General features: G+C 46.1%; 1 protein-coding gene across 1 annotated transcript in view; it reads right to left on the bottom strand.

Moving 5' to 3' along the window:
* LOC115122821 (tight junction protein ZO-2-like) overlaps nt 1-26755 on the bottom strand; it is a 207924-nt gene that overhangs the window by 22791 nt on the left and 158378 nt on the right. Inside the window, exons 5-13 of the mRNA XM_065026849.1 lie at nt 24653-25289; nt 24043-24146; nt 22806-22959; nt 12579-12684; nt 8286-8434; nt 7744-7807; nt 3481-3631; nt 3146-3254; nt 472-691 (exon numbers count right to left, since the gene is read on the bottom strand). Of these exons, the coding sequence (XP_064882921.1) occupies nt 472-691; nt 3146-3254; nt 3481-3631; nt 7744-7807; nt 8286-8434; nt 12579-12684; nt 22806-22959; nt 24043-24146; nt 24653-25289 (1694 nt within the window). The remainder of the gene's footprint in view (nt 1-471; nt 692-3145; nt 3255-3480; nt 3632-7743; nt 7808-8285; nt 8435-12578; nt 12685-22805; nt 22960-24042; nt 24147-24652; nt 25290-26755) is intronic.

The following is a 26755-nucleotide window of genomic DNA, read 5'->3' as shown; positions in this document are numbered from 1 at the left end:
TGATGTGACTGAACACTCCCCTAACAGTCAACTGATGGCCAGGGAATCTTATCTGCCCTCGAAAAGTTACTATAGCAGGGACAAATCCTGTCTTCAGAAACTCTCATTTAGTTTCCTCCCAGTTCATTATGGATGATGCCTTAGGGATGATTACCTGTCCATTATGGATGATGCCTTAGGGATGATTACCTGTTCATTATGGATGATGCCTTAGGGATGATTACCTGTTCATTATGGATGATGCCTTAGGGGTGATGACCTGTTCATTATGGATGATGCCTTAGGGATGATTACCTGTTCATTATGGATGATGCCTTAGGGATGATTACCTGTTCATTATGGATGATGCCTTAGGGATGATTACCTGCTCTTGTTGGGGATGATGCCTTAGGGATGATTACCTGTTCATTATGGATGATGCCTTAGGGATGATTACCTGTTCATTATGGATGATGCCTTAGGGATGATTACCTGCTCTTGTTGGGGATGATGCCCTTCTCTAGCAGCTGTTTGTCCTTGCCGGTGCGGATGGCCAGCCAGTTGCCCAGCTTGCCATCGTAGAGGGTGTCCACCACTTTAAAGATCTCCCCTCTGGAGAAAGCCAGGCTCTGGGGGGCCTCCCGCTCATACTCAAAATGAGTCCTGATAAAGAAGGAGTCTCCACGACCCGACGCCAGGATGTCATTGTAGACTGGAGAAAGGGGGGGGGAGAGGGAGGGAGAAAAATAGAGGGGGAGGGAGAGAGGGTGAGGAAAAGAGAAAGTGAGAGAGAGAGATTGGGGAGAAGAGAGAGGGGGGAGGGAGGGCGGAGAAAAGAGAAAGAGAGATCAGGCTTCACTCCCTGATTCCCTCCCTGCTCATACTACTAACTGTAGACCAGTGGCAGAGGAGGCTGCTGAGGGGAGAAGGGCTTGTAATATTGTCTGGAATGGTGTCCATGGAATGTTTGATATACTACTCTATTTATTCCATTCTAACCATTACCATTCAGTCCCCATGCTCTACAGATCACACTGGAAGACCTGTACCCCAGAGGCACTATCTCACACCATGGAGAGATAAGGATGAGGAGAGAGAGAGAGAGAGAGAGAGAGAGGGAGGGAGAGAGAGAGAGAGAGAGAGAGAGACAGAGAGGGAGAGACAGAGAGGGAGAGAGAGAGAGAGAGAGAGAGAGAGGGAGGGAGAGAGAGAGAGAGACAGAGAGGGAGAGACAGAGAGGGAGAGAGAGAGAGAGAGAGAGAGAGAGGGAGGGAGAGAGAGAGAGAGAGAGAGAGAGACAGAGGGAGAGAGAGAGAGAGAGAGAGAGAGACAGAGAGGGAGAGAGAGAGAGAGAGAGAGAGAGAGAGAGAGAGAGAGAGAGAGAGAGAGAGAGAGAGAGAGAGAGGGAGAGAGAAAGAGAGGAAGAGAGAGACGCACAGCACACTGACACAGTTATTACAGACACACAGCACACTGACACAGCTACTACAGACACACAGCACACCTACTACAGACACACAGCACACCTACTACAGACACACAGCACACCTACTACAGACACACAGCACACCTACTACAGACACACAGCACACCTACTACAGACACACAGCACACCTACTACAGACACACAGCACACCGACACAGCTACTACAGACACACAGCACACCGACACAGCTACTACAGACACACAGCACACCGACACAGCTACTACAGACACACAGCACACCGACACAGCTACTACAGACACACAGCACACCGACACACCTACTACAGACACACAGCACACCGACACAGCTACTACAGACACACAGCACACCGACACAGCTACTATAGACACACAGCACACCGACACATTTATTACAGACACACAGCACACCGACACAGCTACTACAGACACACAGCACACCGACACATTTATTACAGACACACAGCACACCGACACATTTATTACAGACACACAGCACACCGACACAGTTATTACAGACACACAGCACACTGACACATTTATTACAGACACACAGCACACCTACTACAGACACACAGCACACCGACACAGCTACTACAGACACACAGCACACCTACTACAGACACACAGCACACTGACACAGTTATTACTGATTCATTAGATTCCTTGACTACATACATGAACACTAACACACATATACAGACAGTCTACAAGTTACATGTCACAATTCAGGGCAAAGGGTTTATGAGGCAATGTTCTCATTCAGTGACTTGTGTGCCCCTCTGTATGGGTGTGTGTGTGTGTGTGTGTGTGTGTAATGAGTAGAGAGGAGCATGGAGAGGACAGTATGAACCACTGCTCAGGGGGTTATTACACTGTTCACTTGAATCCTCTCATATCCTACATAAAGCACCGATTCAAACTATAGAACGCTCTAGAACACTGACATGCCCTGTAAGACTCTAGAACACTGCTGTGTAAGACTTTAGAACACTGACATGCCCTATAAGACTCTAGAACACTGACATGCCCTGTAAGACTCTAGAACACTGCTGTGTAAGACTCTAGAACACTGCTGTGTAAGACTCTAGAACACTGACATGCCCTGTAAGACTCTAGAACACTGCTGTGTAGACTCTAGAACACTGACATGCCCTGTAAGACTCTAGAACACTGATGTGTAAGACTCTAGAACACTGACATGCCCTGTAAGACTCTAGAACGCTGCTGTGTAAGACTCTAGAACACCGACATGCCCTGTAAGACTCTAGAACGCTGCTGTGTAAGACTCTAGAACACCAACATGCCCTGTAAGACTCTAGAACACTGACATGCCCTGTAAGACTCTAGAACACTGCTGTGTAAGACTCTAGAACACTGACATGCCCTGTAAGACTCTAGAACGCTGCTGTGTAAGACTCTAGAACATCGACATGCCCTGTAAGACTCTAGAACACCGACATGCCCTGTAAGACTCTAGAACACTGCTGTGTTAGACTCTAGAACACCGACATGCCCTGTAAGACTCTAGAACACTGACATGCCCTGTAAGACTCTAGAACACTGCTGTGTAAGACTCTAGAACACCGACATGCCCTGTAAGACTCTAGAACACTGCTGTGTAAGACTCTAGAACACTGACATGCCCTGTAAGATTCTAGAACACTGTGAAACAGAATGTTGAAGTGTGTAAAGCCTCACCATCAGGTTTACTCTGGGCCAGTATGGTGACGTCCTCTCCTTTAGGAATCTCCAGCAGACAGAGAACAGCCTCCTCTCTCACGATGCCTCGGAACTCTACCTTATTCACCTGCACACACACACACACACACACACACACACACACACACACACACACACACACACACACACAGGGAAACGAAGGGTTGTTTTACTGTCTAGATTCAACACAACAGATCTTTCAGAAAGTTTGTGTTCACTTTCACAGATGTTTGCTTTGCTTTTGGTTTTACAAGTTTTGTGTTGAATTCAGACGGTCAAGGTCATTCACAGTGCCAAAGGTCAAAGGTCGTTACCTTTATGATCTGGTCTCCAGTGCGTAGGCCCTCCTCCTCGGCAGGACTGCCCTCCTGGATGCCAGCGATGAAGATGCCCACATCGTTGCCCCCCGCCAGCCTCAGACCCACACTGTCCCCCTTCTGGAAACTCACCATCACCGTGTTAGCCCTGAATGGATGGCAAGATTACAAGTGGTTCCTGCAGGATCAACTCAGTAGGTGAGATACACACATAAACACACTGCAACAAACACTCAAACTGGACAGTTTTTATCTCTGTCTCTTCATTCAAAGTCTTAATCATGGACACTCTTACTGACAGTTGTGGCTGCTTCACGTGATGTATTGTTGTCTTTACCTTCTTGCCCTTTGTGCTGTTGTCTGTGCCCAATAATGTTTGTATCATGTTCTGTGCTGCTACCATATTGTGCTGCAGTCATGTGGTGTTGCTACCATGCTGTGTTGTCATGTGTTGCTCCCATGTTGTATTGTCATGTGGTGTTGTTACCATGCTGTGTTGTCATGTGTTGTTGCTACCATGCTGTGTTGTCATGTGGTGTTGCTACCATGCCTTGTTGTCATGTGTTGCTACCATGTTGTGTTGTCATGTGTTGCTACCAGGCTGTGTTGTCATGTGGTGTTGCTACCATGCTGTGTTGTCATGTGTTGCTACCATGCTGTGTTGTCATGTGGTGTTGCTACCATGCTGTGTTGTCATGTGTTGCTACCATGCTGTGTTGTCATGTGGTGTTGCTACCATGCTGTGTTGTCATGTGGTGTTGCTACCATGCTGTGTTGTCATGTGGTGTTGCTACCATGCTGTTTTGTCATGTGTTGTTGCTACCATGCTGTGTTTTCATGTGGTGTTGCTACCATGCTGTGTTGTCATGTGGTGTTGCTACCATGCCTTGTTGTCATGTGTTGCTACCATGCTGTGTTGTCATGTGTTGCTACCATGCTGTGTTTTCATGTGGTGATGCTACCATGCTGTGTTGTCATGTGGTGTTGCTACCATGCCTTGTTGTCATGTGTTGCTGCCATGCTGTGTTGTCATGTGTTGCTGCCATGCTGTGTTGTCATGTGTTGCTGCCATGCTGTGTTGTCATGTGTTGCTACCAGGCTGTGTTGTCATGTGGTGTTGCTACCATGCTGTGTTGTCATGTGGTGTTGCTACCATGCCTTGTTGTCATGTGTTGCTACCATGTTGTGTTGTCATGTGTTGCTACCAGGCTGTGTTGTCATGTGGTGTTGCTACCATGTTGTGTTGTCATGCGTTGCTGCCATGTTGTGTTGTCATGTGTTGCTACCATGCTGTGTTGTCATGTGTTGCTACCATGCTGTGGTATCATGTGTTGCTACCATGCTGTGTTGTCATGTGTTGCTGCCATGTTGTGTTGTCATGTGTTGCTACCATGCTGTGTTGCCATGTGTTGCTGCCATGCTGTGTTGTCATGTGTTGCTGTGTTGTCATGTGGTGTTGCTACCATGCTGTGTTGTCATGTGGTGTTGCTACCATGCTGTGTTGTCATGTGGTGTTGCTACCATGCTGTGTTGTCATGTGGTGTTGCTACCATGCTGTGTTGTCATGTGGTGTTGCTACCATGCTGTGTTGTCATGTGGTGTTGCTACCATGCTGTGTTGTCATGTGTTGCTGTGTTGTCATGTGTTTCTGCCATGCTGTGCTGCCATGTTGTGTTGCTGTCTTAGGTTTCTCTATATGTAGTGTTGTGTTGTCTCTCTTGTCGTGATGTTTGTTTTGTCCAACATCTTTTATTTGAACCCAGCCCCCGTCCCCGCAGGAGGCCTTTTGGTAGGCCGTTATTGGAAATAATAATTTGTTCTTAACTGGCTTGCCTAGTTATTAAATAATAAATAAATAAAAATCATTGAGTAATTCAAGTTGAAGGCCGACTGGAGTACAGCAGGCTGCCATGAGCAACGGAACTATCATTATAACTTCTTCTGTGCATGGTTTTTACATAATCGGTTTAAGGACATAAACTCAGCATAAAAAGAAACGTCCTCTCACTGTCAACTGTGTTTATTTTCAGCAAACTTAACGTGTAAATATTTGTATGAACATAAGATTCAACAACTGAGACATAAACTGAACAAGTTCCACAGACATGTGACTAACAGAAATGGAATAATGTGTCCCTGAACACAGGGGGAGTCAAAATCAAAAGTAACATTCAGTATCTGGTGTGGCCACCAGCTGCAATTAAGTACTGCAGTGCATCTCCTCCTCATGGACTGCACCAGATTTGCCAGTTCTTGCTGTGAGATGTTACCCCACTCTTCCACCAAGGCACCTGCAAGTTCCCAGACATTTCTGGGGGGAATGGCCCTAGCCCTCACCCTCCTATCCAACAGGTCCCAGACATGTTTAATGGGATTGAGATCCTGGCTCTTCGCTGGCCATGGCAGAACACTGACATTCCTGTCTTGCAGGAAATCACTCACAGAACGAGCAGTATGTCTGGTGGCATTGTCATGCTGGAGGGTCATGTCAGGATGAGCCTGCAGGAAGGGTACCACATGAGAGAGGAGGATGTCTTCCCTGTAATGCACAGCGTTGAGATTGCAGGTAATGACAACAAGCTCAGTCCGATGATGCTGTGACACACCGCCCCAGACCATGACGGACCCTCCACCTCCAAATCGATCCCGCTCCAGAGTACAGGCTTCGGTGTAATGCAGCGACGGTGGATTTGTGCCCATAGCCGACGTTGTTGCCAGTGATGTCTGGTGAGGACCTGCCTTACGTTTCTCAGAGCATCGTAGCACCATTAGGTGTAAAAACTTTACTTATCCAGTTGCGGCCCACTTCTTGGAGGCAGGCCACTCGATTTAGTCTCTGCGTTATATTGGCATCGAACATGTCACCCTCCCTAGGAGAGGGGGTGACCTTGATAATTTATTGTTAAAACGAGAGGCTGCCTGGATCTTTAATTTAAAGACCCCTTCGGTCTCAACGTAGACTTTGATCTGAAGCCATTCTTGTGACTATTGTGACTTTGCCATTGTATTTGTTTGTAAGCTTGTGTAGTCAAATGAATCTATGATCGTATTCTATCCATTTGTTGTCTGTATGCTGTTCTTTGTATGACATTTTAATATTTGATTATTAACCAATGATATTAGGCCACTCTTGGCCACGATTACAGACACCTGTGTCTTTTGACACTACATAAACGAGTCATCTCGCAGTGTTTGTGATTATACCCTGATGAAGACAGCTTGGCTGTCGAAACGTTGGTAATTACATTTTTGCATCTGAGCTCCGAGAGTGTGCGGCTCTCTTTTATTTTCCGAGGACCTGCCTACAAGCCCTCAGTCCAGCCTCTCTCAGCCTATTGCGAACAGTCTAAGCACTGATGGAGGGATTGTGCGTTCCTGGTGTAACCCGGGCAGTTGTTGCTGCCATCCTGTACCTGTCCCGCAGGTGTGATGTTCGGATGTACCGATCCTGTGCAGGTGTTGTTACATGTGGTCTACCACTGCGAGGACGATCAGCTGTCCGTCCTGTCTCCCTGTAGCGCTGTCTTAGGCCTCTCACAGTACGGACATTGCAATTTATTACCCTGGCCACATCTGCAGTCCTCATGCCTCCTTGCAGCATGCCTAAGGCACGTTCACGCAGATGAGCAGGGACCCTGGGCATCTTTCTTTTGGTGTTTTTCAGAATCAGTAGAAAAGCCTCTTTAGTGTCCTAAGTTTTCTTAACTGTGACCTTAATTGCCTACCGTCTGTAAGCTGTTAGTGTCTTAACGACCGTTCCACAGGTGCATGTTCATTAATTGCATGGGAAACAGTGTTTAAACCCTTTACAATGAAGACCTGTGAAGTTATTCAGATTTTTACGAATTATCTTTGAAAGACAGGGTCCTGAAAAAGGGACGTTTCTTTTTTTTGCTGAGTTTACATCTGATCTGAAGCAAATATTGGTACCATGCCGGTCTTAAGAATTTGTATTTATTTAAACGAAGATTGACGACAAAGATGTTAACTGACTTGCCTAGTTAAATAAAGGTTCAGTCAAATTAAAAGTCTAGAGGAACACTATCACTCTTTCTCCTGCCCCTCTTCCTCGGACTCTTCCTCTTCCATATGTAACCTTTACTAAACAGTCAGGTCAGGGTTTCTTATAAAGCAGTATAACTCTGGGCTGTGATCTTACTCACCCGTAGAGCTCTTCCTCTTCCATATGTAACCTTTACTAAACAGTCAGGTCAGGGTTTCTTATAAAGCAGTATAACTCTGGGCTGTGATCTTACTCACCCGTAGAGCTCTTCCTCCTCTGGGCTGGGACGTAGCAGAATCTTAGGAGTGGTCTTTGCTGACGCTGGAAAACAACAAACACATATGCATTAACACATTGAAACAAATAGTGATGGGTGAGTTCTCATCAATGACTCGTTGGCTACATACTCATCCACTGAAGGACAATTCATTTATTTTTATTTTTTTATTTTACCTTTATTTAACTAGCCAAGTCAGTTAAGAACAAATTCTTATTTTCAATGACGGCCTAGGAACAGTGGGTTAACTGCCTGTTCAGGGGCAGAACGACACTGTGACCAACACAGCATGGTAGATTTGTACCTTGTCAGCTCGGGGATTTGAACTTGCAACCTTCCGGGTTACTAGTCCAACGCTCTAACCACTAGGCTACCCTGCCGCCCCATGTCAGGTTGAAAAGCAGTAGTCTAAAAATCTGGGTACTAATGTTATGAGATTACATTTAAACAGGGCCTAGGTAGGATTTGAGGCCACTTGTTCTTGATGCATTGCAATGCGGGTAAAATATGCATTGTGGGTACCTGGTGGTTCGTCGAGGCGTGGCGGACCCTCTGATTCCAGGGTGGCAGGGCCCGGGGCGGGGGGGTCCTGTAGCGGGGGAAGCCTGAAAGGTGAGGCCATGGCAGACATCTTGGCTACCCTTGGAGAGTCTTCCAGGCTGGTTAGAGGTCTGGGTGGGAAGGACACACAGGAACAATACTGGAACAATACTGGACCAATACCTCTACCTGTCCTATACTGGAACAATACTGGAACAATACCTCTACCAGTATACTGGAACAATACTGGAACAGTACCTCTACCTGACCAACAGTATACTGGAACAATACTGGAACAATACCTTACACCTGACCAACAGTATACTGGAACAATACTGGAACAATACCTCTACCTGACCAACAGTATACTGGAACAATACTGGAACAATACCTTACACCTGACCAACGGTATACTGGAACAATACTGGAACAATACCTCTACCTGACCAACAGTATACTGGAACAATACTGGAACAATACCTTACACCTGACCAACAGTATACTGGAACAATATTGGAACAGTACCTTTACCTGACCAACAGTATACTGGAACTATACCTCTACCTGACCAACAGTATACTGGAACAATACCTCTACCTGACCTATACTGGAACAATACTGGAACAGTACCTTTACCTGCCCAACAGTACACTGGAACACTACCTTTACCTGTCCTATACTGGAACAATACCTCTACCTGACCTACAGTATACTGGAACAATACTGGAACAGTACCTTTACCTGACCAATACTGGAACAGTACCTTTACCTGACCTATACTGGAACAATACCTCTACCTGACCTTCAGTATACTGGAATAATACTGGAACAGTACCTCTACATGTCCTATACTGGAATAATACTGGAACAGTACCTCTACATGTCCTATATTGTAGCTCACCTCCTGTAACTAATCTCACATATTTCCATCCATCCACTCAGTCATCCATCATCTATCTATCTATCTATCCATCCATCCACTCCCTCCACTCAGTCATTCATCATCTATCTATCTATCTATCCATCCATCCACTCCCTCCACTCAGTCATCCATCATCTATCCATCCATCCACTCCCTCCACTCAGTCATCCATCATCTATCCATCCACCCACTCCCTCCACTCAGTCATCTATCTATCTATCTATCTATCTATCTATCTATCCATCCACTCCCTCCACTCAGTCATCCATCATCCATCATCTATCTATCCATCCATCCACTCCCTCCACTCAGTCATCCATCATCCATCATCTATCTATCCATCCATCCACTCCCTCCACTCAGTCATCCATCATCTATCTATCTATCCATCCACTCCCTCCACTCAGTCATCCATCATCTATCTATCTATCCATCCACTCCCTCCACTCAGTCATCCATCATCTATCTATCCATCCATCCACTCCCTCCACTCAGTCATCCATCATCCATCATCTATCTATCCATCCACTCCCTCCACTCAGTCATCCATCATCTATCTATCCATCCACCCACTCCCTCCACTCAGTCATCCATCATCTATCTATCTATCCATCCACTCCCTCCACTCAGTCATCCATCATCTATCTATCCATCCATCCACTCCCTCCACTCAGTCATCCATCATCCATCATCTATCTATCCATCCATCCACTCCCTCCACTCAGTCATCCATCATCTATCTGTCCATCCACTCCCTCCACTCAGTCATCCATCATCTATCTGTCCATCCACTCCCTCCACTCAGTCATCCATCATCTATCCGTCCATCCACTCCCTCCACTCAGTCATCCATCATCTATCCATCCATCCACTCCCTCCACTCAGTCATCCATCATCTATCCATCCACCCACTCCCTCCACTCAGTCATCTATCTATCTATCTATCTATCTATCTATCTATCCATCCACTCCCTCCACTCAGTCATCCATCATCCATCATCTATCTATCCATCCATCCACTCCCTCCACTCAGTCATCCATCATCTATCTATCCATCCATCCACTCCCTCCACTCAGTCATCCATCATCTATCTATCTATCCATCCACTCCCTCCACTCAGTCATCCATCATCTATCTATCTATCCATCCACTCCCTCCACTCAGTCATCCATCATCTATCTATCCATCCATCCACTCCCTCCACTCAGTCATCCATCATCCATCATCTATCTATCCATCCACTCCCTCCACTCAGTCATCCATCATCTATCTATCCATCCACCCACTCCCTCCACTCAGTCATCCATCATCTATCTATCTATCCATCCACTCCCTCCACTCAGTCATCCATCATCTATCTATCCATCCATCCACTCCCTCCACTCAGTCATCCATCATCCATCATCTATCTATCCATCCATCCACTCCCTCCACTCAGTCATCCATCATCTATCTGTCCATCCACTCCCTCCACTCAGTCATCCATCATCTATCTGTCCATCCACTCCCTCCACTCAGTCATCCATCATCTATCCGTCCATCCACTCCCTCCACTCAGTCATCCATCATCTATCTGTCCATCCACTCCCTCCACTCAGTCATCCATCATCTATCTGTCCATCCACTCCCTCCACTCAGTCATCCATCATCTATCTGTCCATCCACTCCCTCCACTCAGTCATCCATCATCTATCTGTCCATCCACTCCCTCCACTCAGTCATCCATCATCTATCCGTCCATCCACTCCCTCCACTCAGTCATCCATCATCTATCTGTCCATCCACTCCCTCCACTCAGTCATCCATCATCTATCCATCCATCCACTCCCTCCACTCAGTCATCCATCATCTATCTGTCCATCCACTCCCTCCACTCAGTCATCCATCATCTATCTGTCCATCCACTCCCTCCACTCAGTCATCCATCATCTATCTGTCCATCCACTCCCTCCACTCAGTCATCCATCATCTATCCGTCCATCCACTCCCTCCACTCAGTCATCCATCATCTATCTGTCCATCCACTCCCTCCACTCAGTCATCCATCATCTATCTGTCCATCCACTCCCTCCACTCAGTCATCCATCATCCATCTGTCCATCCACTCCCTCCACTCAGTCATCCATCATCTATCTGTCCATCCACTCCCTCCACTCAGTCATCCATCATCTATCTGTCCATCCACTCCCTCCACTCAGTCATCCATCATCTATCCATCCATCCACTCCCTCCACTCAGTCATCCATCATCTATCTGTCCATCCACTCCCTCCACTCAGTCATTCATCATCTATCCGTCCATCCACTCCCTCCACTCAGTCATCCATCATCTATCTGTCCATCCACTCCCTCCACTCAGTCATCCATCATCTATCTGTCCATCCACTCCCTCCACTCAGTCATCCATCATCTATCTGTCCATCCACTCCCTACACTCAGTCATCCATCATCTATCTGTCCATCCACTCCCTCCACTCAGTCATCCATCATCTATCCATCCATCCACTCCCTCCACTCAGTCATCCATCATCTATCTGTCCATCCACTCCCTCCACTCAGTCATCCATCATCTATCTGTCCATCCACTCCCTCCACTCAGTCATCCATCATCTATCTGTCCATCCACTCCCTCCACTCAGTCATCCATCATCTATCTGTCCATCCACTCCCTCCACTCAGTCATCCATCATCTATCTGTCCATCCACTCCCTCCACTCAGTCATCCATCATCTATCTGTCCATCCACTCCCTCCACTCAGTCATCCATCATCTATCTGTCCATCCACTCCCTCCACTCAGTCATCCATCATCTATCTGTCCATCCACTCCCTCCACTCAGTCATCCATCATCTATCTGTCCATCCACTCCCTCCACTCAGTCATCCATCATCTATCTGTCCATCCACTCCCTCCACTCAGTCATCCATCATCTATCCATCCATCCACTCCCTCCACTCAGTCATCCATCATCTATCTGTCCATCCACTCCCTCCACTCAGTCATCCATCATCTATCTATCCATCCACTCCCTCCACTCAGTCATCCATCATCTATCTGTCCATCCACTCCCTCCACTCAGTCATCCATCATCTATCTGTCCATCCACTCCCTCCACTCAGTCATCCATCATCTATCTGTCCATCCACTCCCTCCACTCAGTCATCCACACTAAGAATATAGTGTATTATTTATTACACAGTACAGTAACAACTTTCATATTATTTCTGACTGAGGTACACTGTATCTGTGTTCTCCTCTTCTCATATCCATCTATTCCTCAACGGACAGGTTAAATGATCTCTCTCCATCTCTATCTATTATAAAACTACTATACCTCCCTCCCTCCATCCTACCTGGGGTAGTCTCTCTCATTAGAGGAATGGGAGGAGAGGTCAGAGTGGCGAGATCTCCTGTCCTCCTGGGGAGAGTAGGAATGGTAGGACTCCATCTCTGAAATATCTAAGAGAAAGAGACAGAGAAAGAGATAGAGGGAGAGTAAGAGAGAGAAAGAGAGAGAGAGAGAGAGGGGGGAGAAAGAAAGAGAGAGAGGAGAGAGAGAGGGAGGAAGAGAGAGAGGGGGAGTGAGAGGGAGAGGGAAAAAGAGAGAGAGGAAAAAGAGAGAGAGGAGAGAGAGAGGGAGGAAGAGAGAGGGGAGCGAGAGAGAGAGGGAGAAAGAGAGAGAAGGGAGAAAGAAAGAGAGGGGGACAGAGGGTGGAAGAGAGAGAGAGAGTGAGTGAGAAACAGAGAGATTAGATATAAACATATCGTATTCACTGTGTTCACTTCACCAGGAAGAATTTGTACACCCGTGGAAACCTGATTGGTTGTCCCAAGAAGAAGGCCCATCACCAGTCCCCTAGCTGTGTTGGAATCAGATAGAGGTGGAGGAGTTACTGAATGTTGTGTTCTGCCTCTCTATAACATGTCCTGAGTGACTGTACTATAGAAACTCTGAAGATCTGACAAAGTCATGATAAAATGGCTGACATACATTATTTAGTATGAAATATGATACTATCCATGACTCATAACAATTGAAGAGGTTAGTCTCCAGATCAGTGTGGCTATACATTCTACAACTAGATAGATCAGATTAAGATGAATCCAGATCAGTGTGGCTATGTATTCTACAACTAGATAGATCAGATTAAGATGAATCCAGATCAGTGTGGCTATGTATTCTACAACTAGATAGATCAGATTAAGATGAATCCAGATCAGTGTGGCTATATATTCTACAACTAGATAGATCAGATATGTATTAGATTGTCTGTCTGGTTTCATAACAGTGAAATGAAAAGGTAGTGAGCACCTGTAGCCTCACTGGGTCTGTAGTACACTCCTGACACATACAGACTGTGCTGTACAGTACAGAGATCTAACAACACTCAGTCACTCTGCTCTGTCACTATATCCTGTTTATTCACCTCTTATCACTTTGCCAATGAGAAGCCTTTCATTTGTCTTTCATGGTTTTTACCTTCTCAAACTGTGGCTGTCCTAGATTTGGGAGAGGAGGAGAGGATGAGGAGAGGAGGAGGAGAGGATGAGGAGAGGAGGAGGGGATGAGGAGAGGATGTGTGTGCCTGCAGAAAAGCGGAGCCAGGTGTTAGAGAGAGAGAAAGAGAGAGAGAGAATGAGAAAGATAAAGAGAGAGGGAGAGACCATGTGTAGATGGATACATCATATCTAGTGCCCTGAGTTGTTCCTTACCACGTAACACTAACCAGGAAAAACTCCAGGCCTTTCGTTATAACCCAAAACTCTAGCCCTGAGTTTTTCCTGGTCAAAACTCAAGGCACCAGACTATGCCCCATTGATCTAAGGCGTTGGCATTAGCTACAGCGTCGTAGTGTATTCAGTCTCACTCCATTACCAAATATATTTATTCACATCTCATTTTTGGCCAATTAAAAAGTGATTTGAGTGAATGTGATAGTGACCATGGCGATGTTTCCCTGGGACGGGCCATTAAATCTCTATTCATTACATTAGAGTTAGAATCATTCAGACAGACTGTAGCTGTAACGCAGTAGGGAAGAACAGTGGAGGGGAAAAAGTGATGACTGGTCCTCATCAGGGAGAAAGAGAGAGAGAATGGGGTGAGAGAAAGAGAGAGGATGGAGGTGTGAGAGAGAGAGAGAGGGAGAATGTAGGGAAAGAGACCATAAGACAAGAGAGAGTGAAGGAGTGATAACATGAGAGAGAGATAGAGGGAGGGAGAGGTGAGTGTGTTACTGTGAATGGTGGTGTTGCATCTGAAAGTGCATGATCCGGTTGCATTAACAGTCCTCATGAGCAGCTCCTGTAAAGTACTATTGACAGACAGCCCGACAGACAGACAGGCAGACAGCCTGACAGACAGCCTGACAGACAGTCAGCCCAACAGACAGACAGACAGCCCAACAGACAGACAGCCTGACAGACAGCCCAACAAACAGCCTGACAGATAGACAGCCCAACATAGATGGCTAGACAGACAAAACAGACAGCTAGACAGACAGGCAGACAACTAGACAGACAGGAAAAGAGCTAGACAGACAGGCAGACAGTCCGACAGAAAGGAAGGAGGCTAGACAGACAAGTAGATGACAGGACAGACAGACAGCCCAACAGAGATGGCTAGACAGACAAGTAGATGACAGGACAGGCAGACAGCCGGGCGGCTAAACATACAAACAGACAGCTAGAGAGACAGGCAGACAGCTAGAGAGAGCTAGAGAGCCTGACAGACCAACGGCTAGACAGACAGACAGACAGTTAGACAGACGGCTAGACAGACAGGCAGACAGCTAGAGAGACAGCTAGAGAGCCTGACAGACCAACGGCTAGACAGACAGACAGCTAGACAGACAGGCAGACAGCTAGAGAGACAGCTAGAGAGCCTGACAGACCAACGGCTAGACAGACAGACAGCTAGACAGACAGGCAGACAGCTAGAGAGACAGCTAGAGAGCCTGACAGACCAACGGCTAGACAGACAGACAGCTAGACAGACAGGCAGACAGCTAGAGAGACAGCTAGAGAGCCTGACAGACCAACGGCTAGACAGACAGACAGACAGACAGCTAGACAGACAGGCAGACAGCTAGAGAGACAGCTAGAGAGCCTGACAGACCAGCGGCTAGACAGACAGGCAGACAGCTAGACAGACAGGCAGACAGACAGGCAGACAGCTAGAGAGCCTGACAGACCAACGGCTAGACAATCAACCCAACAAACAAACAACCTGATAGACAGGCAGACAGCTAGACAGACAGGCAGACAGACAGGCAGACAGCTAGAGAGCCTGACAGACCAACGGCTAGACAATCAACCCAACAAACAGACAACCTGATAGACAGACAGACGGCTGGACAGACAGACAGACAGACAGGCCTGGCAGACAGACGACAGAAAGACAGCCTGACAGACAGATGGATAGACACACAGGCAGATGGCTGGACAGGCAGGCAGACGGTTGGACAGAAAGACAGCTGGACAGACAGAAGACTGGACAGACGGACAAACAGACACAGATGGCTAGCTAGACAGACAGACAGACAAAGTCCGACAGACCGACCCGACAAACATCCCGACAGACAGACGTGCCTCTCACAACAAAAAGTTGTGTATTTCTAGCAGGAGAGCCTCACGTAGAAATAACTGGTGGTATTAAAATAAGAGAGAGGTGAATGGGTTTATTGACGGGTGAATTGAAACATGGAAACATGAAATTAACATGTCAAAGCTTGTGCACTGTGGTTGGTTTAACTGGTGTGTTTGGTGATTTGTACTGGACAGAGCGGTCTGGTTTAACTGGTGTGTTTGGTGTTTTGTACTGGACAGAGCGGTCTGGTTTAACTGGTGTGTTTGGTGATTTGTACTGGACAGAGCGGTCTGGTTTAACTGGTGTGTTTGGTGTTTTGTACTGGACAGAGCGGTCTGGTTTAACTGGTGTGTTTGGTGTTTTGTACTGGACAGAGCGGTCTGGTTTAACTGGTGTGTTTGGTGATTTGTACTGGACAGAGCGGTCTGGTTTAACTGGTGTGTTTGGTGTTTTGTACTGGACAGAGCGGTCTGGTTTAACTGGTGTGTTTGGTGTTTTGTACTGGACAGAGCGGTCTGGTTTAACTGGTGTGTTTGGTGATTTGTACTGGACAGAGCGGTCTGGTTTAACTGGTGTGTTTGGTGATTTGTACTGAACAGAGCGGTCTGGTTTAACTGGTGTGTTTGGTGATTTGTACTGAACAGAGCGATCTGGTTTAACTGGTGTGTTTGGTGTTTTGTACTGAACAGAGCGGTCTGGTTTAACTGGTGTGTTTGGTGATTTGTACTGAACAGAGCGGTCTGGTTTAACTGGTGTGTTTGGTGTTTTGTACTGGACAGAGCGGTCTGGTTTAACTGGTGTGTTTGGTGATTTGTACTGGACAGAGCGGTCTGGTTTAACTGGTGTGTTTGGTGTTTTGTACTGGACAGAGCAGTCTGGTTTTGTCTACTTTTGTCTAGACAGATAAATATTGGTTGCCCTTTTGTAATGGCAACAGGCCACAAATCTTTCTGCTGTGTTGGCACACTGCGGTATTTCGCCTAACAGATATGGGAGTTTAATTTGTTTTCAAATTCTTTGTGGATCTGTGTGATCTGTGGGAAATATGTGTCTCTAATATGGTCATTTGGCAGGAGGTTAGGAAGTGCAGCTCAGTTTCCACCTCATTTTGTGGGCGGTGTGAACATAGCCTGCCTACGGCAGCCTTTCTCAATAGCAAGTCTAGGATAACTGAGTCTGTACATAGTCAAGGATTTTGTTAAGTTTGGGTCAGTCACAGTGGTCAGGTATTCTGTCACTGTGTACTCTCTGTTTGGGGCCAAATAGCATTCTAGTTTGCTCCAATTTGTGGTTGATTCTTTCCAGTGTCAAATAGTTATTTTTTTGTTTTCTCATGATTTGGTTGGGTCTAATTGTGTTGCTGTCCTGGGGCTCTGTGGGGTCTGTTTGTGTTTCTGTGTGTGAACAGTCCCAGAAAAAGCTGGCTGAAGGGACTCTTCTCTAGGATCCTCTCTCTGTAAGTGAGGACTTTGTGGTGAAATGTGTGGGCATCTCTTCCATTTTCTGAATTATTGCTTGGTGAGCTGATCCCAGACCTCACAACCATAAAGGGCAATGGGTCTATAACTTATTCATGTATTTTTAGTCAGATCCTATTCCTATGTCAAGTTGTATGTTCCCTTTGATGGCGTAGAAGGCTAGACAATCAACCCAACAAACAGACCGTCGGCTGGCTAGACAGACGGCTAGACAATCAACCCAACAAACAGACTGACAAACAGACCGTCTGCTGGGTAGACAGACGGCTAGACAATCAACCCAACAAACAGACTGACAAACAGACCGTCTGCTGGGTAGACAGACGGCTAGACAATCAACCCAACAAACAGACTGACAAACAGACCGTCTGCTGGGTAGACAGACGGCTAGACAATCAACCCAACAAACAGACCGTCTGCTGGGTAGACAGACCGACAGAAAGACAGGTTCAACTGCCCTCCCATTTCCTGTCTTCAGCCTATAGGGGCCTTCAACCACACACTACTTCCTGGTAATCGGCCTATCCGCGCTTGATATACTGTGACAGTTGACAGGCAGGGAAGTCAGGTCTGTTTTCCTGGGCTGGACTGGGATCAGTCTATCACAGCCACAATGACAGGAACAGACCATGTATGATTAGCCCTGAAAATAACACACTTTGTATGAAATGGTAATGTGATGCTGTACGTTGAACAAACAATATACAGTAGGTTGAGACAAAAACACTGACACTAATTCACACAAATCCGGTAGTATTCAACTCCTGTTAAACACGGAAGGAAGAACATGAATATGTTGTTGCTATGGTTATAATGATGACTTGGTTTTTTCAACTTCCAGTATTTGGAATTGCATAGTAGTCAAGTTATTACCCTTTCTCTAAGTTGTTGCAGGTTTTTACTAATGACAGAATATGGTGTACTCAGTATTAAAGCTATTTTTATTTTATCTTTATTTAACTCGGCAAGTCAGTTAAGAACAAATTCTTAATTTCAACTAGTCCAACGCTCTAACCACTAGGCTACCCTGCCGTCCCTATGGGAAGAATAACAATTCACTTTAAGTGGTACAAAGCTACGATGTATTTGTTCTGTATCTACTTTTAAGTACAATTCAATGTACAGTCAAATATTTGTAGCAAATGTAAAGTAAAAATAAAATATGCATTCCATTGGCATTATTCAACCTATTGTACTTAATAAATCACACAGTACAAAATAGATAGTGATTAAAATACTTTATTAGTTTTAGGAAAGTGTAAAAAAAAGAAAAAAGTATAATAGCAAAAAGTAAGTGCAAAGTGTAAAAGCTTGACAACTTGTAGTAGTGTAGCAGTGTTGTAGCATGGTTCAGTTTTACAGCTTAAAGGCAACGTTACTGTAGTGTGAGTCTGTCTTGGGTGGACCTTCATCTAAAAGTATGACATTTAATCTGGAAGAGAGAAGACAAAAAGGATTTCTCTTTTGTAGACTACGATTGAGGAAATCTCTTTTTGTGGTCAACACTGTATATTCTGTTTAACTTCCTAGTATGAGTTAGTAAAGTACTTAGGCTAGTAAATAGTGTACTTAGGCTAGTAAATAGTGTACTTAGGCTAGTAAATAGTGTACTTAGGCTAGTAAATAGTGTACGTAGGCTAGTAAATAGTGTACTTAGGCTAGTAAATAGTGTACTTAGGCTAGTAAATCGTGTACTTAGGCTAGTAAATAGTGTACTTAGGCTAGTAAATAGTGTACTTAGGCTAGTAAATAGTGTACCTAGGCTAGTAATGAACCACTTTAGGTGACTCTGTCTGTCCTAGAAGTAAACTAAGTAAACTAAGATTGGACTGGGTGACCTCTGTGACATGGCAGTGACAATACCATTTCGTGTCCCTTTTTATTTTTAACCCCTTAAAAGCCAGATATTTTATTTTACCTCAACAAGGCCGTGGCCTGATTGGTAGCTGTCTACTCTCGAGGAATGTTTAAATAATGTCATTGGATACTTTTGAAATTTGTTTTCTACTGAAGACTAATATAGAGTATCTTCACACTCATAAACTGATCTGGATCAGCTGTAATATGTTTCCTATTTGACCCTATTCATGCTTATGAAACACCCAGTGTTGAGTCAAAGAATGGTTGGTTTTCATGCTCATGATGACTGTATAGTGTTGCCAATGAGACTTGGCAACCCAATGAGACTTGGCAACCCAATGAGACTTGGCAACACTAATCTGTACTGTATAGTGTAGTGTTGTCACGATACCAGAATTTTGACTTCAATACCGATACCAGGTTAAGTATCATGATACTCGATACCAAAACGATATGATACCGAAATGATACTCGATACCGAAACGATACTCGATACCAGAACGATACTCGATACCGAAACGTTACTTGATACCAGAACAATACTCAACAGCGAAACGATACTCGATATCGAAACGATACTCGATACCAGAACGATACTCGATACCGAAACTCGTTACCAGAACAATACTTGACACCAAACGATACTCGATACCGACACCAGAACAATACTCGATACAGAAATGATACTCGATACTAGAACAATACTTGACACCAAACGATACTCGATACCCGAAACGATACTCGATACCAGAACAACACTCAATACCGAAACGATACTCGATACCAGAACGATACTCGACACCAGAACAACACTCGATATCGAAACGATACTCAATACCAGAACGATACTTGACACCAAACGATACGCGATACCAGAACGATACTTGACACCAGACGAAACTCGATACCAGAACGATACTTGACACCAAACGATACTCAATACCGAAACGATACTTGATACCAGAACAATACTCAACAGCGAAACGATACTCGATATCGAAACGATACTCGATACCAGAACGATACTCGATACCGAAACTCGTTACCAGAACAATACTTGACACCAAACGATACTCGATACCGACACTCGATACCAGAACAATACTCGATACCGAAATGATACTCGATGCTAGAACAATACTTGACACCAAACGATACTCGATACCGAAACGATACTCGATACCAGAACAACACTCGATACCGAAACGATACTCGATACCAGAACGATACTCGACACCAGAACAACACTCGATATCGAAACGATACTCGATACCAGAACGATACTTGATACCAAACGATACTCGATACCAGAACGATACTCGACACCAGACGAAACTCGATACCAGAACGATACTCGATACCAGAACGATACTTGACACCAAACGATACTCGATACCAGAACGATACTTGACACCAAACGATACTCGATACCAGAACGATACTTGACACCAAACGATACTCGATACCAGAACGATACTTGACACCAAACAATACTTGATACCAGAACGATACTTGACACCAAACGATACTCGATACCAGAACGATACTTGACACCAACCGATACTCGATACCAGAACAATACTTGACACCAAACGATACTCGATACCAGAACGATACTTGACACCAAACGATACTCGATACCAGAACGATACTCGATACCAGAACAATACTTGACACCAAACGATACTCGATACCAGAACGATACTCGATACCAGAACGATACTCGATACCAGAACAATACTCGATACCTGAAGATACTCGACACCAGAACGATACTTGACACCAACCGATACTCGATACCAGAACGATACTTGACACCAAATGATACTCGATACCAGAACGATACTCGATACCAGAACGATACTCGATACCAGAACGATACTCGATACCAGAACAATACTCGATACCAGAAGATACTCGATACCAGAACGATACTTGACACCAAACGATCCTCGATACCAGAAGATACTCGATACCAGAACGATACTCGATACCAGAACAATACTCGATACCAGAAGATACTCGATACCAGAACGATACTTGACACCAAACGATCCTCGATACCAGAAGATACTCGATACCAGAACGATACTCGATACCAGAACGATACTTGACACCAAATGATACTCGATACCAGAACGATACTCGATACCAGAAGATACTCGATACCAGAACGATACTCGATACCAGAAGATACTCGATACCAGAACGATACTTGACACCAAACGATCCCACAGCAAAAAAAATAATGCATATAATCAGAGAATAACCACTGTTATTAAAAACAACAACATTGTATTTATTAAATAAATTTGGTTCCAAAATGACATAGAACACTTTGAAGCTCATTTCAGAAACTTCAATATTGCAACAGTCTACACACCATAGGTATGCAATGGATTTTACATAGCATACTACAATTCCCATAGTGCATTTCATCTATCAGGGTGCAACTTACTACTGCCCCCTTGAGAAGACAAGTAGCCTGGCTAGCTTACTACTGCCCCCTTGAGAAGACAAGTAGCCTGGCTAGCTTACTACTGCCCCCTTGAGAAGACACGTAGCCTGGGCTAGCTTACTACTGCCCCCTTGAGAAGACACGTAGCCTGGCTAGCTTACTACTGCCCCCTTGAGAAGACACGTAGCCTGGCTAGCTTACTACTGCCCCCTTGAGAAGACAAGTAGCCTGCCCCCCCTTGAGAAGACACGTAGCCTGGGCTAGCTTACTACTGCCCCCTTGAGAAGACACGTAGCCTGGCTAGCTTACTACTGCCCCCTTGAGAAGACACGTAGCCTGGCTAGCTTACTACTGCCCCCTTGAGAAGACAAGTAGCCTGGCTAGCTTACTACTGCCCCCTTGAGAAGACACGTAGCCTGGGCTAGCTTACTACTGCCCCCTTGAGAAGACACGTAGCCTGGCTAGCTTACTACTGCCCCCTTGAGAAGACACGTAGCCTGGCTAGCTTACTACTGCCCCCTTGAAAAGACAAGTAGCCTGGCTAGCTTACTACTGCCCCTTGAGAAGACAAGTAGCCTGGCTAGCTTACTACTGCCCCCTCGAGAAGACACGTAGCCTGGCTAGCTTACTACTGCCCCCTTGAGAAGACAAGTAGCCTGGCTAGCTTACTACTGCCCCCTAGAGAAGACACGTAGCCTGGCTAGCTTACTACTGCCCCCTTGAGAAGACAAGTAGCCTGGCTAGCTTACTACTGCCCCCTTGAGAAGACAAGTAGCCTGGCTAACTTACTACTGCCCCCTTGAGAACATTCAGACAAATTACTAGACAGACTGGATCCTCTCAATCTCTATGACACGAGACACATTTGTACAGAAGTACCAAAAGTTTTTTTTAAAGTATAGTACTGAACCGTTTTTTCATGTTTTCGTATCCAAAAAGTACCGAAGTTTCGATATACAGCGCAACACTAGAACAGTGATCAATGACACGTCAGTGGAGCAGAGAAAACCAACACACTCTCAACTTCTGGGACTTTCTACAGGGAATATAACCCATACAAACAACTATACTCTGTGAATACTGCTCTGCCATTGGTCAGGACAGGTGTCCGTCATCTTCTACACTCTGAATACTGCTCTGCTATTGGTCAGAACAGATGTCTGTCATCCCTATCACTCCCCAGTCAGTCACTCACCGTCAGGTTCGGAGTCAGAGTCGACGAGGGGCGGGATACGGATGAGGATCTGTCTCCGGTCTCTCTGGATGACCAGCTGGAGTTTTCCTCTAGACTTCTCAATGAGCTTCCCTGCATCGTTCAGAGACAGGTTCTCTGTTACTGTCCCATTGATCTGAAGAGAGGGAGGAGATCGGAAGCAGAGAGGAGAGGAGAGTGAGGAGAGGACAGGAGAGGACAGGAGAGTGAGGAGAGGAGATATCGGAGTGAAGAGGAGAGGAGAGAGGAGTTATAGGAGAGAAGAGGCAAGAGAAGAGGAGAGAAGAGGCGAGAGGAGAGGAGAGGCGAGAGGAGAGAAGAGGAGTTATAGGAGAGAAAAGGCAAGAGAAGAGGAGAGAAGAGGCGAGAGGAGAGGAGAAGAGAGGCGAGAGGAGAGGAGAGAAGAGGCGAGAGGAGAGGAGAAGAGAGGCGAGAGGAGAGGAGAGAAGAGGCGAGAGGAGAGGAGTTATAGGAGAGAAAAGGCGAGAGGAGAGAAGAGGCGAGAGGAGAGGAGAGAGGAGTGAGGGGAGAGGACAGGAGAGGAGAGTGAGGAGAGGAGATATAGGAGAGAAGAGGAGAGGAGAGAGGAGATATAGGAGAGAAGAGGCGAGAGAAGAGAGAGACGAGAGGAGAGGAGAGGAGAGGAGAGGAGAGGAGAGGAGAGGAGAGGAGAGGAGAGGAGAAAAAGGAAAGGAGAGAGAGGATAGGAGAGAGAGGAGAGGTGAGAGAGGAGAGAGGAGAAAAGAGGAGAGAAGAGAGTGAGGAGAGAAGAGAGAGGAGAAAAGAGGAGAGAAGAGAGGAGAGAAGAGAGAAGAGAGAGGCGAGAGGAGAGGAGAGGAGAGGAGAGGAGAGGAGGAGAGGAGAAAAAAGGAAAGGAGAGAGAGGATAGGAGAGAGAGGAGAGGTGAGAGAGGAGAGAAGAGAGGAGAGAAGAGAGCGGACAGAGAGGAGAGTGAGGAGAAAAGAAAGAGGAAAGTGAGGAGAACAGAGAAACAGAGAAAGTAGAGTATAAATCAGTGGGGTAGTGATTTGACAGTTTGGGTGTGAGATGAAGAGAGGAATGGGGGTAGCGATTAAAAATTAAACATCTGGCAGCATCCTACTTTGCAGTCATGCCTATGACGACCAATTAAATTGAAATTGAGAGTGTGTGTGTGTGTGAAGATGTGTGACAAGATATGTGAGTGTGAGAAAGAGATTCATTGTGTGTGTCTGTAGACCTTGAGAATGATGTCTCCCTCCTGTAAGTTTCCGTCCTTGGTAGCCAGTCCTGTACTGGTCATTTCCTTGATGAAGATCTGACTGCCCAGGCGCAGACCGTACTCTAGACAGACACACAGTTAGTGACTAGCTGCAGTCACCAGAGAACATACCTCAAGCCTGACCTTAAAACCCCCTGTAAACCTCTGACCTTTACAAAATGACCATTACAAAATCTAAGGAGTAAACATGCTCCCCGGGTCCTTTATACATCATTCGTTGGGTTAGTTAATGTAGTAGACTATGTCTGGTACCTTCGTTGGGTTAGTTAATGTAGTAGACTGTCTGGTACCTTTGTTGGGTTAGTTAATGTAGTAGACTATGTCTGGTACCTTCGTTGGGTTAGTTAATGTAGTAGACTATGTCTGGTACCATCGTTGGGTTAGTTAATGTAGTAGACTATGTCTGGTACCTTCGTTGGGTTAGTTAATGTAGTAGACTATGTCTGGTACCTTCCTTGGGTTAGTTACTGTGGTAGACTATGTCTGGTACCTTCGTTGGGTTAGTTAATGTAGTAGACTATGTCTGGTACCTTCGTTGGGTTAGTTAATGTAGTAGACTGTCTGGTACCTTCGTTGGGTCTGTTCTTGACCAGCAGGACGTTAACAGGTTTCTCCAGGGGCTCCAGGTCTCTAGCTCCTCCTCCGCCTCCTCCTCCTCTTGGGAGGTCCGGGGAGGAAGGCTCCTGGAGTTGGTCTCTACTCTTACTCTTCACCATCCTCCCTCCAGTACCTCCCACATCCCCGTACCTCCCCCCTCCACGCTCGTAACTGTCGTCCCGGCCGTAGCTCCTCCCACCTGGACTCCCTCCTCCCCCTCTCTCCCGGTCCGTGCTCCTCCCCCGGCTGCGTTCCCGTGGATACCGCAGCCTCTCGGGACTGGGCGGCTCCCGGTCCAAGGCCCGCCCCTTGCTGTTGTCGCGGCGATGCTCGGGGCTCGGCGATGCCCTCTCCTGGCTCCTCCCCCGGCTCCTCCCCCGATTACCGCGGCTGCCGTAGTCGGGGTCCAGGTAGTTCTTGTTGTCGGGGGTGAGGTCACGAGGCTCGTGGGTGTAACCGGTCCCACCGTTGCCACGTTGCCAGCCACCGTCACTCTGGTTGTCATCGGCATCGTAGTAACGGGTGGTGCCGAAGTCTCGACTTTCGCCGCCGGGGGAGGGGGGGTGCTTCAGGGAGTGGAGAGCCACCTTCCGAGGTCTCTTCACCGTCTGAGGAGAAGCACACACAGAGAGGCAGACAGGGTCAACCATTACACTTTGTATTGCTATGCAGAGAGCATGTGCTCAATGCTACATTTTGATGGAAAGGATCACAGAAGATGACACGTGCAACAAAACACCCAAGAGACTAACACACACACACACACACACACACACACACACACACAGAGAGAGAGCCGGGAGCGAGAGCGGGGCAGTAGGGTTATTTTGGGCTATGCAGTATTAAAGATGTGTCAGTGTTAACCTCTCTTGGGTAGGGGGCAGTATTTTCACGTCCGGATGAACAGCGTGCCCAAAGTAAACTGCCTGCTACTCAGGCCCAGAAGCTAGGATATGCATATAATTGGTAGATTTGGATTGAAAACACTCTAAAGTTTCGAAAACTATGTCTGTGAGTATAACAGAACTGATATGGCAGGCAAAACTCCGAGGACAAACCACCCCCAAAAAAATTCTGCCTTCCACTGTTTTCAATGGCTGTCACTTTTATTATCAGGCGAAATCCTCCCAGATTGCAGTTCCTAGGGCTTCTACTAGATGTCAACAGTCTTTATAAAGAGTTTCCTGCTGGTTTTTGGAAAAATGAGACAGAAATGGTAGTTTTTCTAGGTGGCTCCCACTTTGGCCGTAGTGTTTCCAAGCGTGTGGAAGAGAGTGTGTTCTTTGGTATATTTCTCCGGTAAAGACAATAACGATTCTCCGGCTTAAATTTGGTCGTTTATTTACGTATTAGGGTACCTAAGGTTTGATTATAAACATTGTTTGACTTGTTTGGAGAAGTTTATTAGTAACGTTTGGGATTCATTTTGTATCTGGGACCTTTTGGAGTGCCAACAGAAGAAGATCATCAAAGGTAAGGCATTTAATATGACTTTCGTGGCACACCTGCCTGGTTGAAATATGTTTTTCATGTGTTGGTATGCGGAGCGCTGTCCTCAGATAATCGCATGGTGTGCTTTCGCCATAAAGCCATTTTTAATCTGACTCAGCGATTAACAGAAAGTTAAGCTGTAATACAGCTGTAATGATTTTATGAAAGTTAAATATTTATAATTCTGTAGGTTGACTTTCGCGCTCTGCAATATCACCGGATGTTGGCCAGGTGGGACGCTACTCTCCCACCTGCCCATAAGAAGTTAAACAGCTCCGTGGACTGACAGTGTTAAACAGCTCCGTGGACTGACAGTGTTAGACAGCTCCGTGGACTGACAGTGTTAAACAGCTCCGTGGACTGACAGTGTTAAACAGCTCCGTGGACTGACAGTGTTAAACAGCTCCGTGGACTGACAGTGTTAGACAGCTCCGTGGACTGACAGTGTTAGACAGCTCCGTGGACTGACAGTGTTAAACAGCTCCGTGGACTGACAGTGTTAGACAGCTCCGTGGACTGACAGTGTTAAACAGCTCCGTGGACTGACAGTGTTAACAGCTCCGTGGACTGACAGTGTTAAACA

The sequence above is a fragment of the Oncorhynchus nerka genome, linkage group LG13 (assembly GCF_034236695.1).
Source record: "Oncorhynchus nerka isolate Pitt River linkage group LG13, Oner_Uvic_2.0, whole genome shotgun sequence".
Classification (NCBI taxonomy): Eukaryota; Metazoa; Chordata; class Actinopteri; order Salmoniformes; family Salmonidae; genus Oncorhynchus; species Oncorhynchus nerka.
Note: the sequence above shows the minus strand (reverse complement) of the source record. Positions and strands in the feature narration are given on the sequence as shown.